This window comes from Cricetulus griseus, chromosome 3, assembly GCF_003668045.3.
Source record: "Cricetulus griseus strain 17A/GY chromosome 3, alternate assembly CriGri-PICRH-1.0, whole genome shotgun sequence".
In the NCBI taxonomy this organism is placed as follows: Eukaryota; Metazoa; Chordata; class Mammalia; order Rodentia; family Cricetidae; genus Cricetulus; species Cricetulus griseus.
The window spans coordinates 31,450,491-31,468,717 of record NC_048596.1 but is presented as its reverse complement, the minus strand read 5'-3'; the positions used below and the strand labels follow the sequence as shown (position 1 = coordinate 31,468,717).

Below are 18,227 nucleotides of genomic sequence, written 5' to 3'. Positions count from 1 at the left end.
ATATATCATTTTCACTGTCAGAAAAAAAAATTTACCTAGAAAAAGAAAACCCAACTTTCTATAGTAGAGACAATCTGTTCCCTTGACTATTCTATAATCCAGAAAAAGCACCATTGAGCATCTGTTTTAAAGATTATATATTTTTAATTACTAATTAAGTATGATTCTGAAATTGCTACTCTGTTGGGATTTGTCCTGTAGGAAAAAGCTACACACCCACACATTCTAGCCCATTCAGATAGCTCTATTTGCATAGCTTCATTCATCAGCCTCTGCCACCTACATTGCTTAATCTGAGCTACCGTATAAATAGAACTGGAATGTGACTGTGCTGGCTATCAGCTAGTGCTGACTGCAGGAACGAACATTATTCAAGACCAGCTATTCCCTGCCATTAGGGAGGTGAGTGCCACACCAATCTACAAGAATATTTGCTCTCTGTTGCTGGCAGCGGGGGGGACAGTACTGTTTATAGGCTCTCAAATAGTTCTGATCTAAAAAGACTAAAGTCTTGCTATTGAGTAAAGTGGTTTGTTTTTCAGAATGGGATTGGAAAACAGATCCGGATTACATGCATACCCTAGATTTTGTAATTGTAATAATGAATCTGATTTTCTACGTTGATGACTCCAACATCAATGTTTATCTCTTAGTTTTTATCTTGTTCAACCACGCAAGCAAATGGCCCTTTAGAGAAGAGTTCTTCCAAATGTGTTTTCTCAGGCTAGTCCATGGAAGTAACGAAGGGAGAGAAGGTTATGATAATCACTGAAAATAAAGCAAAGCCAGGCACAACACTTCAGTCGGGGGCTATGGTGTCTTTACTATGCTACCATGGATTCTAACTCTCCAAGAAGATAGGCTATAGACTGCAACATATAGATTTATTTAAAAGGCAATTTCTTTTTTTTTATTTTAGAAACAATCTTATTTTACATATCAATCCCCCCATTCCCTCGCCCTCCCCTTAAAAGCAATTTCTATGTCTTGACTAGAAAAATGTTGTTTCTAGGACACATGTACTGTTGGGTGAAAGAGCAAACAAAACCCATTACAGTTTTTGAAGCAGCTCAGAAGGTCAATGTTCATTCTGCTGTGCTACCTCATTCCCTACTGGTACAGGCTACTATTTAAACTATTTTCTGTCCAACTGAAAACCTATCCTTAATATGTTTACCTAGCCTCATGATCCCACGCATAAGGGTTAAAAATTAACTATTCTGTAAAAGTTACAGGTCTGCTACAAAGAAAATCAATTATTCTAAGCCAGCAATGGTGACTAATCATAGCTCAGTAATATGGATTCAGGTCACCCTAAAGAATTCAATCATAAACCAAAGCAGTTACATGAAGGTTTGCAGGCAATGAACAAAGGAAGTCATAAACCAATACAGTCAACAGCTGCATTAGTCATAAGCAACATATTCAATGAGCAGTAGGTATAGAAAAATGAGGAAATCTTTCTTGTAGGTTTTGTATGTTATCTTACAGTGCCTTAGCATTGCACTAAGCATAAACAAAACATTCTGAGGGCATCAGATTGGGTATCATTATTAAAAGGAAATGGTTGCTTACACAAAAAGCCTAAGACAGCCACTCTGGTTCTTGATCTTACACATCTCCACAATCACAATATTTTACTCAGCCAAGGAGAAGAGTGTGTGAGGTAATCGGCACGCATACAGCTTCTTCAGGGAACTCTGCCTTATGCCAATATCTTCATAAAGCATATGCTTTGAGTACAAGAAGAGAGGAACGTTTAAAACAAAATCCCAAGTTCCGACCCAACCCTCCCCGCAGTTATTAACTAATACAGTTGTTGTATATACTGGTTTATGACTTCCTTTGTCCTGTCCTACAGACTTCATGGAACTGCTTTGGCTTAGGAATGCATTATTAGGATAACCCAAATCCATGTTCCTGAGCCAGGATCAGTCATCATCACTGGCTCAGAACAAATAATTTCCTTTAATACATGGTTATAACTTTTATAGAGTAGTTAATTTTTAACCCCTCTCTGAACAGAAAACAGAGGTAGGATAGTAATGGAGAGATAGAATAGATAACATTTTGAGTTTCTGTGGGTTTTTTTTTTTTTTTCTTTTTACACAGGGTAAGAAGGAATAGGTTTCTGCTTTCAAATTCTTCTACATGTGGAAATCCAATTTTCCCAGTTAAAAAAATGTTTAAGGTTATTTGTTTTCATTATATGTTTTTGATACCTCTGTCAAGAATTAGATGGTTCTATTTGCCTGAGTAATGAGGTAATCATATTTTTAATTTTTAAAAAAATTTAAAAAGAGGAAAGAAAGACAACGATATGCGGAAGATAACAAGAGATTTAAAACTCAAATATAAAAGAAGAATAAAATTAGAAAAGAAAAACATTAAAATTCAAAATAATAAATAATAGTTTTTTTAAATGGAAGAGAAATCAAAAGGGGGACAGAAGGGCTTGTCCAGGTCCGTGTGGAGAGGGCAGTGGGTTTGTGTTTTCTCCTGCTAAGCAGGCTGGCGTGGAGGGCATGTCGTCTGCATCAGGGCTCTGTTTAAGCTAGACTCTAATAATAAAGTCTAGAGGCTTTCTTCGTTTGCATTTGTAGGGCCTTTGAGCCCCACGCTGCTGTCTACTTCCTGTAGGCTGGGCAGGTTCCCATTCATTCCAGAGAGCCTCAGTCTGCAGTCCACGAGATGGCAAAGTTCACCTCGTTTACTAGAGAGTGATGGGAGGAGAGTGATGATCTGCCTGCCTTGGTTTTTCAGAAACCTGCAGCTGCAGGCTTGGAGGTCTCAGTCTAGGCAGGTCACAAGCTACAGATCACAGTCCTCGCCACAAGGGGACAGGATTTCTGATCACTGCGTCTTCCACAGCCCAGGCTCCGGGTTACTGGAACTTCTCAGTGGATCTGTCATCCCGTCTTCTTACAGTGTCTTCTCCTGGACAGTCACTATGGCAGAGTGTTCCCAGGCACCTTGACTAGTCACCTGCCTGTATTTTCTCATCTACAGAGTTGCTCAAACAATAGGTCCCCTTTGAAGATAGTTCCTGATCACAACGCTCTAAGTTACAGAGAGTGAGGAGATGTCTCCTTAATGCTAGCCAGCAGTGAGAGAGAACTCACCTCAGATCAAATGCCTGCCCTGGATTTAACGCTTGTGAGAACTGTGCTGTCTTGTCAGTCATGGGCTTCTCCCGTAGCTAGCACGGCTCCTTTGTTCTCATTATGGCCACCCAAACGGGGCTGACCACGTGATTGCTGCTTCCCTCCCTCCTGACCCCTCCCAGCCCCTCTCCCCATCCTCCACTCATGCAGGGAGCCCAGCTGGAGTTTTGGACTGCTTCCTACTTTTCGTCATCTTTTAGTTTGTCATGCATTTTAGCTACCACCCACCCCACTCGCCTTGATTCCCTGTCTCCTTGGAATATAGTTTCTCCTCTGTTACCTTGATCTTCTAACTTGAGAAATTATGCTTATTCTTGATCACCATCATTACTTTTTGAATATTCAGAGGATGCCAAATCCCACAGGCAGAAACTCCAAGGTGGCTCCCGCACGCTTTGAGACAACCTTATTAGTTTTTAACTAACTAACGCTTTTCTGACGCAACATGTTTTCACGTTCATTATTACTTTCCTGGCCCTGTATCTGGAGTCATGGTTCCTTTTATTCAGATAAAATATTTAGAAAACAACATATGCGCACACACTGCTGGGCATTCGTTTAATACCGACTAAATTTATCATTACAAGGAATTTGTCTTGGCTTCTGATTTACATATTTTTGTATTTTTTCCCCCTACAGTGAAAATCATGCAACATCTGTATGGCTACTATTTTTGCTATGTACTACAACACAACAATCCTAAGGTCTCAATACAAACATTGCCACTAACAATAAATCTACTCAGCTTGAGATTTTTCTGTGCTTTTTTTTTTTTTTGGTTTTCGAGACAGGGTTTCTCTGTGTAGCTTTGGAGCCTATCCTGGCACTTGCTCTGGAGACCAGGCTGGCCTCGAACTCACAGAGATCCGCCTGCCTCTGCCTCCCGAGTTCTGGGATTAAAGGTGTTCGCCACCAATGCCCGGCTTTTCTGTGCTTTCTTAAAATAATTACTATTCATTCTATGGCTAGATTCTAGCACAAGGGCACAGTCAGGATACTATGCCCAAGTGTATTTATTTACTTTTTCTGTATGGCTATCGATTTCATGTTGAGTTAGCAAGGTTGTTTCTGGTGATTTCAAGTACATACAGTTGTACTAATATTGTACTTTAATCCCACAGAAACCTGAAAAATGAGATCTAAAATGACATATTCAACCTCCAGAATTTCCCCAGCCACGCTGAGCAGCGCAACAGGCAAAGCCCTGGTGAAACCATGCGCGCTAAGAAGTAAGAGCATCAGCATTCCTCTGTTACACGCTGTTTGAAATGTATTATCAAATACATTTTATTTCAATGTTCAGACATGCTACCTTGCCGGTAACACCTAAGAACATACGAACTGAAAGGGAAAGGGAGGTGGCTCATGTTGTTATTGGGTACAGCACAGGACAGTGCTGGATTAGATAACATAGACCTTTAATGAGTGTAAACTTAGTAAACTACAATCTTTTTTATATCAATCCCTTCACACTTCTCACAGCTCCTGCCATCAAATCCCAAAACCTTTCCCCTAATTAACGGACACATCTCTAAACTGATACACTCTCACTCCACATGTTTGCCAAGACCTTTGGTGTATCAATTTACTCATTATTGATAAGGGAGAGAAACACAAAGGAAGATACCCAGGCCCCAAATGAAGAAGAATGGATCAAATACAATTAATCTAATAAACTCAGAATTTAGAATTCAATGAAAGAGAAACAAAGTCTTAGTATCCAGAAAATGAAGCCCATTATAGATACCACATTATGGAGTAGACATGGCAGAATTCCCGACATTGATGCCAGAGTTCACTTTGATTATTGAGATCTTACAACTCACATGCTACAGTCTTTGTTTCAACCTGACCCTGAGAGGCTATTTATGATGTCTAAGACACAAATGGAATTTTCTGTTTTTCTTTGGCTAAGTAAAATGAGGATTACTGAACAACTGGTTGATTTTTATTTTTTTATTTTTTTATTTATTTATTTTTATTTTTTATTTTTTTAGTTCAGCTGACTGAATTTGTATTTGGTTAGCAGGGCAGATTTCACCACCACCACCCCCAGCCAAATAAGACTCTGTGTAGCTCAGACTTATCTGAATATTCAGGACCCTCCTTCTTTAACCTCTTGAGTGCTGGGACTAGAGACGTGGCCACATCTGGACTGTGGTCATTTTCATCAGTGGTGATAGAGTCTAATGAATAGCTTTGATATTAAACATACTATGTTAATTACTTTTACACCTCTATGGCCAAAACTTACAGAAGCAACTTAAAGGCAGACAATTCATTTTGCTTTGTGGCTTAGAATGTACAGTCCATCATGATATGGAGGGTGGCTGGATCCGTTTGATCTATGGCAGCCAAAACTTGCAGCAGTTTCTCCTATGGCACCAACCAGGAGGAGGAAACTGAAAGACCAGACTATAATCTTCTGAGACTGGCCCCTGTGGATATGCGTATCAGCAAGGCCCTACATCCCAAAGGTTCCACAATCTCCCAAAGGGTAGCACCAGGTGAGGACCAAGTATCCAAGCACAAGAGTTCATGATGACATTTAACACACTCCTTAAAGAGCTCACAAACCATGTAATCTTGGGCAGTGTTGTGATTCTTAGAAGCCTCAGATTATCATTGTAAAGCTATGATAATAACACTTAAGATTATTATGAGTAGCTAAATTAAAAGGGCTATGAAATTAATTGGCGGAGTGTTTGGCCTAGAGCTGATACTTGGTTAATGGCAGTTATTTTAGTTTCAATACCCTTTATAGTTTTCAGCCTTCTTCCAAAAATTATTAAAAGTTTATTCAAGATGAACAGGAAAACAGCTCAAATCTCGTATGGATGTCAACATTCCCCTGGGTTAGGCAATGGCTGGGCTGATACATGCTTAATATAGAGCCATGATCCCTCAAATGACATTCTGAAAACAACAATAAAGACCTAAAGGTTTCAACAGTTCATTTGCCAGCAAAATAACAATCCCAGCCTATTGTCTGTTAGATCCCAAGGTCTGTGATGGTTAATTTCAAATGTCAACTTGATTGAACTGCTTGAGGCATTCTGAAGGCGCATCTTTGGGTATGCCTACGACAGCATTTTCCAGACAGGATTAATTTCAACCCACCCTGAAAATGGGCAGCTGCAATGTGCCATGGCCTGGATCCGGAGCCAATTAGAAAGGATACAGATAAAGACAGCTATGCACCACCATTTATTCTCTATTCTCTCCCCTTCACGGTCTGCTGAGATGTGAGCAGGCAGCCACACCTTCCCTTCTATAAAGGACCTGAAGCATGAGCAAAACTAGTCCTTTTCTCTTTTCATTTGCCTCTTGACAAAGTCCCAATAACGAGAAGTAGAAGACTTCGTTTCATTTTGCATAACATATCCTATTGCTTACTATAAAATTAGCCAAGTTAATTTTTAGCCAAGTAGTACTACTACAGTCTCTGTTGGAGGTGCTGTATATATTTATAGGATATGACCTGCAGAAGACTATGCTTTCTTTTCCTATTGTTAGGATCCCAACAGAAGACCAAAGAAATTTGCCATGTCTACTATATGAGGCTCCGTTCTGGCCTTACCATAAGAAAGGAGACCTGTTACTTTGAGAAGGAACCCACCGAAAGTTATTCACTAAAATCAGGTAAGTTCATTCCTTGACAGACTGATGGCATCTAGTAGCTTTTGCTTTCCACATCTATCTATACAGTTTTTCCTCATCCAAGTTCTCCTTGAGGAAAGGAGTAAAGATGATACTGCGTGGGCCATTTTAGAGGGGGATTTCAGTCACATGGGAGAAATGGATACAATAGTGAGTGAAAACAGATTATAAATAAGTACGTAATCATTTGGGGTGATTTTTTTTTTTTTTTTGCTATGGAGGAAGTACACTATCTGGTTCACAGTGGCTGCTTTTGAGTGTTGCAATTGTGGTAAACAGTTTTCTTCCTCTTGGTAAGCTCTGCTGGAGTGTGAATGGAAACAATGGTTTGTCAAGTGAAGACCTCACCCTTAAAGAGGTACTGATCCCATTAGACCACTGGGTGAGCACCACCCTGGGATCACTTACCGCTGCTGCCATATTACCTGTCAAAAAAGGATGGAATCTTTGCAGAATGGAGACTGATGGTTCATCCCCACCCCCCACTGTTGTCTTGCAGGTAGAAAGCGTGAAAGGAAATTCTTTGCCTACTCCCAGAATGCTGTGAAGCGCTCCCTGTTTAAGACATGCAGTTTCCAAGAAAGTGCCGAATCACCTGACAGAGAGAGTATCCAAGGTATGACTGGTCACAGGATACCTTGTGGGGGTGAGGTGTGGGATAAATCACGGGGCCTTGGCCAGTGCTACTCCACACAGAAGACTCAAGAGTTCTGCTAGGTGCGGTGGAGCTGTGCCTGTGTGTTCTCTGGTTAGCATTGCATTGATATTTTGGAATACTTGCTGTAGGTTTGAATCATGTCTATGCTAGTCCTGATAAAAGAATTATCCTTTGAGAGAGAAAAAAACTGCATTACTCCCCAAATTTCACAATTTTCAGCATGAGAGTGAATAAAGAACTATTGTCTTTTAAAATACAATTTTAACATGATATGGCTTGAAGAATAAAGTTCTTACCATTTGTGCCAAGTTCCGAATAAAACTGTGATAAGCAAGAACTGAAGCGAGTCCGGGGAATCTAATTCAGTGGCAGAACACTTACCTCACGTGCCAGGCTCTGCATTTAATCTCTGTCAATGTGGGGAAAATAAAAGTGAGTCCTGGACATAGTGGCATGTGCCTTTAATCCTAGCATTTGGGAAGCAGGTGAGTTTCTGTGGGTTCCGGTCTGTCTGTCTGAGTCCCAGGACAGCCAGAACTGCATAGTGAGATACTGTCTCAAAAAAAAAAGCCCAAAATTAATTAATTAATAAGTGAAAAAACCTACTACTAAGGAAATGATTAAGAATCACATGTTGTTATTTTAATATATACTTTATATATATTATATAAAACAATTTAGTATGTATCACATATAGTATGTATTTAGTATATGTACTTAATATATATTTAATACAAATAATATTAAGCTCTGAATCAATATTCATTTGTCATAAACTGTTTTTAAATTACTTTGCTTTAGATGTTCACATACAAATTCTTATTTTGTGTATTATTTTTATTTGTAAAATTCAATAACCTGTAGAAAGTACAGTAAATTTTAATGGAGGACACACACAGTGGTCCAAGTCTGCTTCAGTTTACACACATATGCTTTAAAAATGGTATCATGTGCTCTGTATGCCTCTCAGGCAAAGGCACAAACTAGCTTACATCTACATCTCCTAGAGCTGTGGCTCTCAAGCTTCCTGATGCTTCGACCCTTTAATACAGTTCCTCATGTTGTAGTGACCCCCCAACCATAAAATTATTTTTGTTGCTACTTCATAACTGTAATTTTGCTACTGTTATGAATTGTAATGCAAATATCTGATATTCAGGATAGCTGGTATTTGTTCCCTGTGTAAGAATTGTTCAACTCCCAAAAGGGCTATTATGACCCACAGGCTGAGAACCAGTTTCCTAGAGCGTTGGGCATCTCTAAGTAACCATTCTTTATAAAGGGGCATACATTCACCTATGTCTTCCAAAACATGACCATTCTTTTCCACAACCCCCTAGACTGTAGGAAGGTAAAATGGAGCTGTCCTCCTTCTCAACCCAGCCCCACCATGCCAGAAGCTAGCACCTATAATTCTACCCTGGTACCAACTATGATACATGGCTTTTGCCCATGTTACAATGACAAAGTATAGCTCACATAAAAAAAAAAATCTTTAGAGGAATTGCTTCAAAAAATAGCCAAGAAAATTGTTGCTAGGATTGTTGGTTTGTTGTTTATCCTTACTGACAGCAATTTCACTCTTTACAGAGGCTTGTGCCTCCCTGAGCACATACAATGACCAATGTGTTAGCTTCAAAGTTTTGGAGAATGGACGCTATGTGATCAATGTTGAAGACTCTGGAAAAGACCAAGAAAAAGGTAGGAAATTTTAGACTATTTCCTCATGTCTATACTCAGTAATGATGACTGGCAAGGTAAAAAAAAAAAAAAATCTACTAAATTATCAACAATTGATTAATTGAGGTATTCAACAGCAATGGGTTTCATCATCTATGCTAATTCCAGTCTTTCCTGTGTTAAGAAGGGTTCCATGTAGGCAGGTTCTTCAGGGAAGAAATACAAATGTTGAGAAATAACTGTTGAGAAATATGGAAAGAGAGACCACATGAATTTATTATGGCTAGGTCTTTCCAAGTGTCTTCTCAGTGTCACCATAGCATAAATCTTTTGTGAAAGCATACCTCTCTGCCATAAGCAGTAACACCCATGCTGAAGAATTCATCAGTGCATAATATATTTTGAAGTTTTTGTAAGAACCACTAAAGTTTTGCTTTCACTGGTATATGGCAAGGTATAGGGCAAGGTTTTTTGGCCCTGTTTATGATGGAACGGAAGCCTTTAGACACAATTGTCTCTCACCAAGTGATACCATGTTGTCTTTCAGACAAGATGCTGCTACGTTACTATGAGTCTCCCCGTTCCTCGAATGAATCAGGTATGTGGAGGTGGGGCTTGGATTCTCATTCAGGGATGAATCTAAAGTGGCCCTAATAAAGAAGGAGAGGCTCGAAAGGTTATCCTCAACCCCACGCTCATTGTAAGATCTTAGCTTCTTGGAGCACTTATCCCACCCCATCTATTTCTGAACTAGCAGGATAAAGGCTTAACTACATATAATAATAATAAGCTACTTATAATAATACAGCCCGGTCTTCCGCCTCAGCTAGAAAGATTCTGCTCAAAGGTTGTCCAGAGACAGTTCCTTCAATATCATCATCGTGTCCGTGTCTCATGTCTCATTACTATGCCGATCAGTAAGAGAGAGGAAGGCGAGTGAGTACATTCCTTTTCCCTTCCAGGACACTAGAAATTACACATCCCATGTCTTCTCATCCTTTAGTTGGTCAGAACTTAGCCCAAAAGCTACACTGAGCCATGGGAACACAGGCAGGGAAATGTTCTATTATCATCTTTAAAAGACAACTCGGTGGTGGCTTCATATGCACACAGACGAGCCGAAGTCCAAAGTCGTGTCCATTGGAACCAATTCGATTAGAAAAAATCAGAACAATAACAGAAATTAAAAACCTAACCTCCTCCTCTTGGACCACTTATAATTTCTTCTGTTCTTTTTATTTTTAATTGATAGGTAAAATTGTATTAATCATGCACAATAGGAGACTTTAAAAAAGATTTTATTTTTTTATGTGTATGAATTTTGCCTGCATGTATAAAAGTGTACCACATGCATGCAGTGCTTGAGGAAGCCAGCAATGGATGCCCTGTAAGTGAGCCACCCTATGGGTTCTGGGAACTGAATCCAGGTCTTCTACAAGTGCATCAGATGCTCTTAACCACAGAAGCATCTCTCAGGAGCTTTGGAAGTAGCTGTCGTCTATCTCTACCTTGCAGAATGGTAGAGTGCAGCCAAGTGGCAACTGCATTGCTTCACATGTTATCTTTTTCATTGTAAGGTGATGGTGTGGATGGTAAGCTACTGATGGTGAACATGAGTCCTATCAAAGATAAAGACATCAGGCTGCATGCCAATGACAAGAACCACTCTGTGAAGGTAACAGAAATGTGACTACGTAACCGTCACAAATTGATTCTACCTGTTTGTGTATATTCAGGGTTAGGGAGATTTTGAAGACAGAGTTTGTGTGCATGCTGTTGTAAATAAAACAGTCAGTCACTTCTAATGACTTGCTCAGAAGGAGGGGAAGGAGAAAAGTACGGTGTGGCCTTGTCAACACGAGTCTGGTCTCTAGCAACAGCACAGACTCACCAGGGAACTTGCTAGAAAGCAGGATGTCAGGCTCCCCCACAACTGGATCTGAACTAAAGTCTGACCAATCCCCCCAGGAGCTTCATCACTTCACTTCAGTTTGAGAGGCACTTTCATGCAGAAGGGTCACGCATGCTTTCCATTTGGCTGTGTTCCACCAGAAATTCCGTAATAATTACATGTTATATATTATTGATGTATATTATAAATAGCATATATTAATTACACATTCATTAATTTTTCGATCCAAGTCTGTCAAGGAGAGGGCAGCAAGCACGTCCATACATCAGCAGTTATTAGCATCACAAAATTCTACATCTGATCCATTCTTACTTAGTAAATGGCAGGTAGACACTGGTCATGACAAAAAATTAGGAGCATGTTGACAAGCAAACAAGTCAGAGCAGGAAGTTAGGAAGAAAACAGGACAGCACCATAAGGAAGACAATTTCTATAAATATGCCAAATTTAAAGTGATCCAGTCATGTAAGACATCAACATAAGCAGCAGACAGTGGTCAGCACTCTGCTCAAGAGGATATCCTCAAGTGTGTATAATGTAAGATCTAGCATATATAATAAAAAATAAGGGCAGAGTGTCATGGTACAAGTCCTTGCTTAACGCTTCACAAGCCCTGTCTCTTTAATCCTCAATGTTAAGTGTATGATGGAATAATTACACTGGTCAGCTATTGTGCAACAAACTATCTCAAAACTCAGTGGATTAAAATAATAACCACTTGTAGGTCCTTAGAGATTGAGACCTGAGTTGGGTCCCCAGTATTTATTGTCAGGTGACTCACAACCACCTCTAACTCCAGCTGCGAGACAGTCAGATGTCTCTGGCCTCCATGGGTGTCTACATTTATGTGCACGTACCCACACAGAGACATACTCACATGTCTATATTTTAAAGTAAAATAAATCCCTAAAGATAACATCAATAATCATAATATTGATCTAATTAAAATTAAATGAAAACATGTCTGTATTTAAATTGGAAATGAACCAATCTATGGGGAATGCTGGTTAGATTCAAACCTGGAACATGAGCTAGCTAGTTAGAGCCCATTCCCTATGGTGGGATGCCATGCTCAGTCTTAATGCATAGGAGAGGGGCCTGGCTCTGCCCCAACCTATTGTGCTAGACTATGCTGACTCCTCATGGGAGCCCTTACCCATGAGAAATGGGCTAGGGGAGAGATGAAGAGGGGTGGAAGGAGGCGGGGGCGAGGGGGTAGGAGGAGGGTTGAGAGTGAGAACTGTGCTTGGAATGTAAAAGCAAAATCAAAAAATGAAAAAAATGTAAAAAAAAAAAAAAGAAAAGTAGAAGTTTGCTAGATAAAGCGCCATGTTCTCTGTATTAGAAACAATAAAAAGCAAAAGAGGAGCATCAATCCAGAGGATCACATACAGATCCGCTCAGTCTACACCACGCAGCTGCAGCTGCTCTAAATGTACCAAGTGAATCACTCCACTCCATCCTTTGCCCCCTGCCGTTCCCTCCACCGCTTACTCCTCCATCCTTAACTCAGCAAATACACCTGCTAGAGAGACCAAATTACAAATGATTATTCTCCCATGGGTTCTAGCGCAGGGAGGCAATGTTAGCCCTGGACTTCCCACTCACAGACTGGCTTTTTCTCTTCTTCCCTCAGCTGGAAAAGTGTCAATCCCCTCTGCCAGAAGAGGTCTTTTTCGTCCTTCACAAAAAGTCCTCTGACTATGTTTCTTTCGAATGTAAGAATCAACGTGGGACATACATAGGTGTGAAAGACAACCAGCTTGCTCTAGTAGAAGAAAAGAACAATGAAAGTGAAAATATCATGTTTAAGATTTCTAAAGTTTAATGGAATAAGATGCTTGTATGCTCTGGGTTGAACAACTTAAATGTTACCACTAAAGAAAGAGTGAGAGAAAGAAAGAGACATCTAAGGGAATGGTTAAGATGCTGTGGAATGTTTATCTTATTGTATATAAAAATACTTTTCTTTTCCTCTGTACAACTACAAATGCAATAAAAACATGAATATATGGCATAGGGCATTGGTAAAGAAACCAAAAGACACTCAGCCTTGGCATTTACTTTTGTCTGCTTTGAGTCCTGAACAAATTCACACTTGCAGATCTCTCCAGATGAGCAAGCACCATAGCTCATGCTATGCTTTAGACAAGGGTCCATCTTAAAAGCCTTAAAAAAATACACAATTTTTATCCAGTTCTAAACAAAAGGTTGAAATACTAGAGCAGCTAGCTGAGGACCATTGTTGCCCAGGGTGACTGTTTCTCACTCAGAACAAAGCAACAAATGTATTGATAGATGCCCCAGGCAACCCTCAGACCAGCTCTTTCTGTCAAGAAATCTAGCACTCCAAATACCTACACACCTAGACAGGTTTGACAAATGTGTGGAAAGACAGGATAACTGAAAAATTAAAGAGAAAAAAGCCAGTGTTTGTGAATTGGAATGATGTTACCTTTACTTGTTTCCTTGGGGCAGGTGGTTGGAGACAGGATTTTTCTGTGTAACAGTCCAGGCTGTCCTGAACTCACTTTGTAGTCCAGGCTAGCCTCGAACTCACAGAGATCCATTTGCCTCTGCCTCCCAAGTGTTGGGATTAAAGGTGTGCACCACCATTGCCCGGCTACTTGTTTCCTTTTTAGAATTCTGATGTTTTTAAAGATATCAGTTTAAGTAAGCCAAGCATACGTTAGGAAATGGAACACATTTTCATTCATAACTGTGATTGAAATCATTGGCCATATTTAACAAACTTAAACTCTTCTGTAAGTACTGACCAGGACATACATCAGGGTGTCTAAGTAGAATGGGATTCCACTGTGCGGTCCTCTTACTAGAAAGACACTGAATTAACTTCAGATTTTCAATCACTGGCTATGGGCTATGTTCACGCCCTGCTGTGTCCTTCTCACCAGTTCCCAAGAGCTATCACTTTGGATGTGTGCATCAACTTGGATGAAATTTCTCTATGGCTTGCTCTCCTTACACAAAAATTCTTTTGTTGTTTGGGTTCACATTGGCACTGCTCACTGTGGAATATATTAGCTTAACTTTTGCTCTTTCTTTGGTTCTTTTGACCAACATATCCTTAACATATCTCCTCCTCCCTAAACGTCATTCTTGTTTTCTCTGACATCTATATGCCAACACTTTTATTCTGCTTTGTTTACTTAGCACTTCAGAATTTTATGTATACCTAATGGTTTCAAGTTTGTTCACTAAACGTTTTTTTGTGTGTGTTTTACTGTTACTAAAGTAGTATAATTTATGTTAACCATATAGTAATATTTTAATCTACTAAAGGAATAGCTTTGCTTACCTAGACAACAGCAATTTCTACTACATTTTTATTGACTTAAGATGTACAGTAAATGTGAAAGATGATAACAGAAAACTGATGGAATATAACATGACCATTTCTGACAGTGTAAGCTATTAGTTTTCAGTTGATAAAAGCTAATGTATATAACAGCCGATGAGACGTATGGTAAAAAAGGTTGGGGAATTGCTGTGTAAGATCATAACAATTATAGCATGATGTAACTTTTTCATTAATTTTCACTGTTTTACAACAGAGACAAAAATAAAAACACAATCCATGTCATACCCCTAGAAACCACAACATTGACTATATGAATTTGTACAATATACTTAAAAATAATAATTAAGTAGCCGACTATATCTGTGACATTGTTTATAACTTTGAATAAACTATTTGGCAAAATCACGTGTGAACATGACTTCATCACTGAATGCTCCAACGTTCTGAGTTCTTAAGTGAAAATGAACATACTCCAGTCCATCACTATTGACAAATGGATTGAGCAGGCTGTTTGACAACTCGTGGTATTTATAACTCAACTTTCCCACAGAAGGGATTGTGTGGACTTTGCCTTCATCCTCCTCGTGTCCACTGTGGTAGACCTCCTCGCCTCCCTAAAATGACTTTTCACTTTTGCTCCAACCCAAACACACACTCACAAGTTCCTGAATCAGAAATTAACCTAAAATTTCCAACTCCTTACTTAGGTGGCTTTCACTTAGCTACCTTATTTTCTGTTTTGTTTTCTTTTAAAAGACATTTTTAGAACTGAGGAGACTTTTAAGCAAGCATGAGGAACAGAGTCCAGATCTTAAGCACCCACATAAAAGCCAAGAGTGACTCTAAACCCCAGTGCTAGGAGATGGATAGAGCCAGGCTAATCCTGGAGGGCTGCTGGCCAGCCAGCCTAGCCAATGGGATGAGCTCCGGATTCTGAGACTGTCTCAAAATCCAGAGGAGAAATAGAGGAAGACACTTGATGTTGATGTCTGGCCTCTGCACACGTGCACAGGCACACATCTCACACACATATGTATTATCCACACTGTTACAATCAATGTTATTTGATTAAAATATTCAAATGTGTACTGACATTTTGTCTTACTCGCATTGCTTTGATGGCTGGTAAGTTTTAGCAGAAATGATAATTTTATCTGATAGCTATCTCAAAATTTACAGCTATGTAACTTTATATTCTGCAAGTTTCTGTGTATTTGGGGGCTTTTATTTTTTTTAATTTTGCTTTTTTTTCTTTCCCTTTCACCAACTCCTCTCAGATTTTCCCTCACCTCCCAACACCCCACTTCCTGTTTTTCTTGCTCTTTTTCTCTAAAGAAAAACATGGAACCAACAAAACAACAAAAAATGAAAATAACAACAGGCAAACAGCAACAAAAAAAGGAGATAGGACAAAAAATGCCAAAACAAAACCAAAAGCTCACACAAAAGCATGGTGGCTGTTTGATGTTGCCCCCACCACTCCTGGGCATGGGGCCTGCCCTGGAGTGTGACTGACATATCCAGTGACACTCTGGGATGGGGTAGAGACTGATTTCCCTTCCCCAGCAGGTATCAACTACAAACAGCTTCTTGGTTAGAGGTGGGACTTTATGTCCACGTCCCCTCTAAGTGCTGGGATTTTTGTCTGGGTTGAACCTGTGCAGGTCTTGTGCATGCTCTCACAGACTCTGTGGGTTCATATGTCTATCAGCACTGCTGTGTCTGCAAGACAGTTTCCTTGGAGTCATCCACAACTTCTGTCTCCTCTTCTACCTGGATCCCTGACCTTTCAAGGGAGGAGTTTGATAAAGACTTCCCACCTAGGGCTAAGGGCTCCAAAGCTTCCTGCTCTCTGTACATTGTTGACTGTGGATCTCTTTGCTAATTCCCATCTACTGCAAGAAGCGTCTCTGATGAGGGTTAAGTGATACTCTGCTCTGTGGGTATAGCATTACGTCACTAAGAATCATTTTCTTGCTATGTTCCTTTAGCAGAAAACTAGTAGCAGGTTTTCCCCTAGGCCTATGACCTCTCTAGTCCTAGGTTCTTGGCCACTTTAGCAGTATCAGGTATGGGTTCCATGCCTTAAGTCAAATTTTAAAGAGTGGTTGGTTATTCCATAATGTTCGGACCACTGTTGTACCAGTATATCTTGCAGACAGATAGACCACTGGGTGAAACTTGATAATGTCTTTTTCCTGCCAGTCAGCAAAGAACTTTCCAGAACCATGAGTACTTGTCAGTAGGGTGAAACTTTCAGTTGGGCACCAGCTCCATTTCTCCACATTGAATGACATAAAGAAGTTGTATCTTCAGTAGTAGGGCTGTATTATCAGGTTAGATACGGACAGTAACTCATAGTCTTAGCAATAGCTCCTGATGTTTGGGAGTAGCCTATGCATCCCTTTGGCCAACAGCTCAGCAAGATTTAACCCATTCTTGGTAGTGGAGGTTTTATATTTTGACTCCATATATATATATATATGAAAGAATATATATATATATATATATAATATATATATATATATATATATATGGAAGTGTCTGTGACAGTAGGTTTCCATATGGCTTTTCAATGGTCTTCATTGTTAGCTGTCCATCTTCATATTCTCTCCCTTACCCTGCCCTCCCATCCTCTTTTCTACTTAGTCCTCCTTTTCTCTTTATAACACTAGACTCTCCTCCCCACTGGTCTCTTATGAGCTACCTAACCTCTGTGGTTATTCATATTGAAACACATATGAGAGATCTTGTCTCCAAAAGTAAGAAGTCTGAGTCATGAAAAGCAACATTTGAGGCTGACCCTCTGGTCTCCATGCACAACATCCACACATGTACATACCAGCACACACACACACACACACACACACACACACACACACACACACACACAAATACACACACACACACACACACACAAATACACACACACACACACACACACACACACACACACACACACAGCTATACAGAAAAATGTCATAAAAATTTTTGTCTGTGCTTACTAAAATTAATGAACAAGATAATCTGTGTTAAAAACAAAACTATGCTGTTATTATTTTAAAACTTCTAAGAAATTTACTCTTGGTCTTAGGTTGCTGTTGCTAAACTAAGCTGTTTTTTTTTAACTGTTTACATAATACGTAAATGTGCAGATAATCTAACAGGACTAATACCCACCTTTAACTTGCCCCTTTCATAAGGCTATCTAGTAGGCCCTCCCTTTTTCTAAGTGTGATACTTGGAAGGAACAAATCTGGCAAGCTTCGAATGTTTGTCAAGGTACGCTGGGCCCAACCCTTAATACAAAGTTAAATACTTAGCTTGCCTGTGACTCTGCAGAATCTATAATTTGTCACTCAAGTCATTTCCTTTACTTCTGAAGAAATTAGGCAAGAGATTCTGCCCAAGCTACCAGTAAAGGTCAACTTTGAGAATCGTTATTTGTCACTGGTCTTTTTTTTTTTTTTTTTTTTTTTTTTTTTTTTTAAAGATATTGTGTCTTTAAGGAAAATTACCAGAAAAGGCCAAGAATCCTGATCACTCACCCTCACCTCCTCTCTCCCCTCGGGCGTGCACCTCCCCCTTCCATCAGCAGGGCATCATGCTCCCTTCTCCTGACTAGAAGGCATTTCTCTCTGGTCCTGAGGACACCGCATTTACCATTTTATTCTTAGTGTTCAGCAGAATGCAAGAATGCAGTAGATGGTCCAAATGCATCTGCATCTGCCTAATAAATATAGGGCTGTATAAGCAAAATAAATCTATCCTCACGGACGTAGCAGCAATGCCTAGAGCCAGTGTTTTCTGTGCATAAGAATCTAAATTAAG

General features: G+C 39.7%; 1 protein-coding gene across 1 annotated transcript; it reads left to right on the top strand.

Annotated features, from left to right (window-relative positions):
* The first annotated feature begins 245 nt into the window (after positions 1 to 245).
* Positions 246 to 14,801, top strand: Il33 (interleukin 33). Its single transcript, XM_027406419.2, has 8 exons — positions 246 to 402; positions 4,286 to 4,393; positions 6,681 to 6,806; positions 7,324 to 7,440; positions 9,073 to 9,183; positions 9,710 to 9,760; positions 10,740 to 10,837; positions 12,711 to 14,801. The coding sequence occupies exons 2-8, from the start codon at positions 4,297 to 4,299 to the stop codon at positions 12,900 to 12,902; spliced, it is 792 nt and encodes a 263-aa protein (XP_027262220.1). The 5' UTR covers positions 246 to 402; positions 4,286 to 4,296; the 3' UTR covers positions 12,903 to 14,801.
* The last annotated feature ends 3,426 nt before the right edge of the window (positions 14,802 to 18,227 follow it).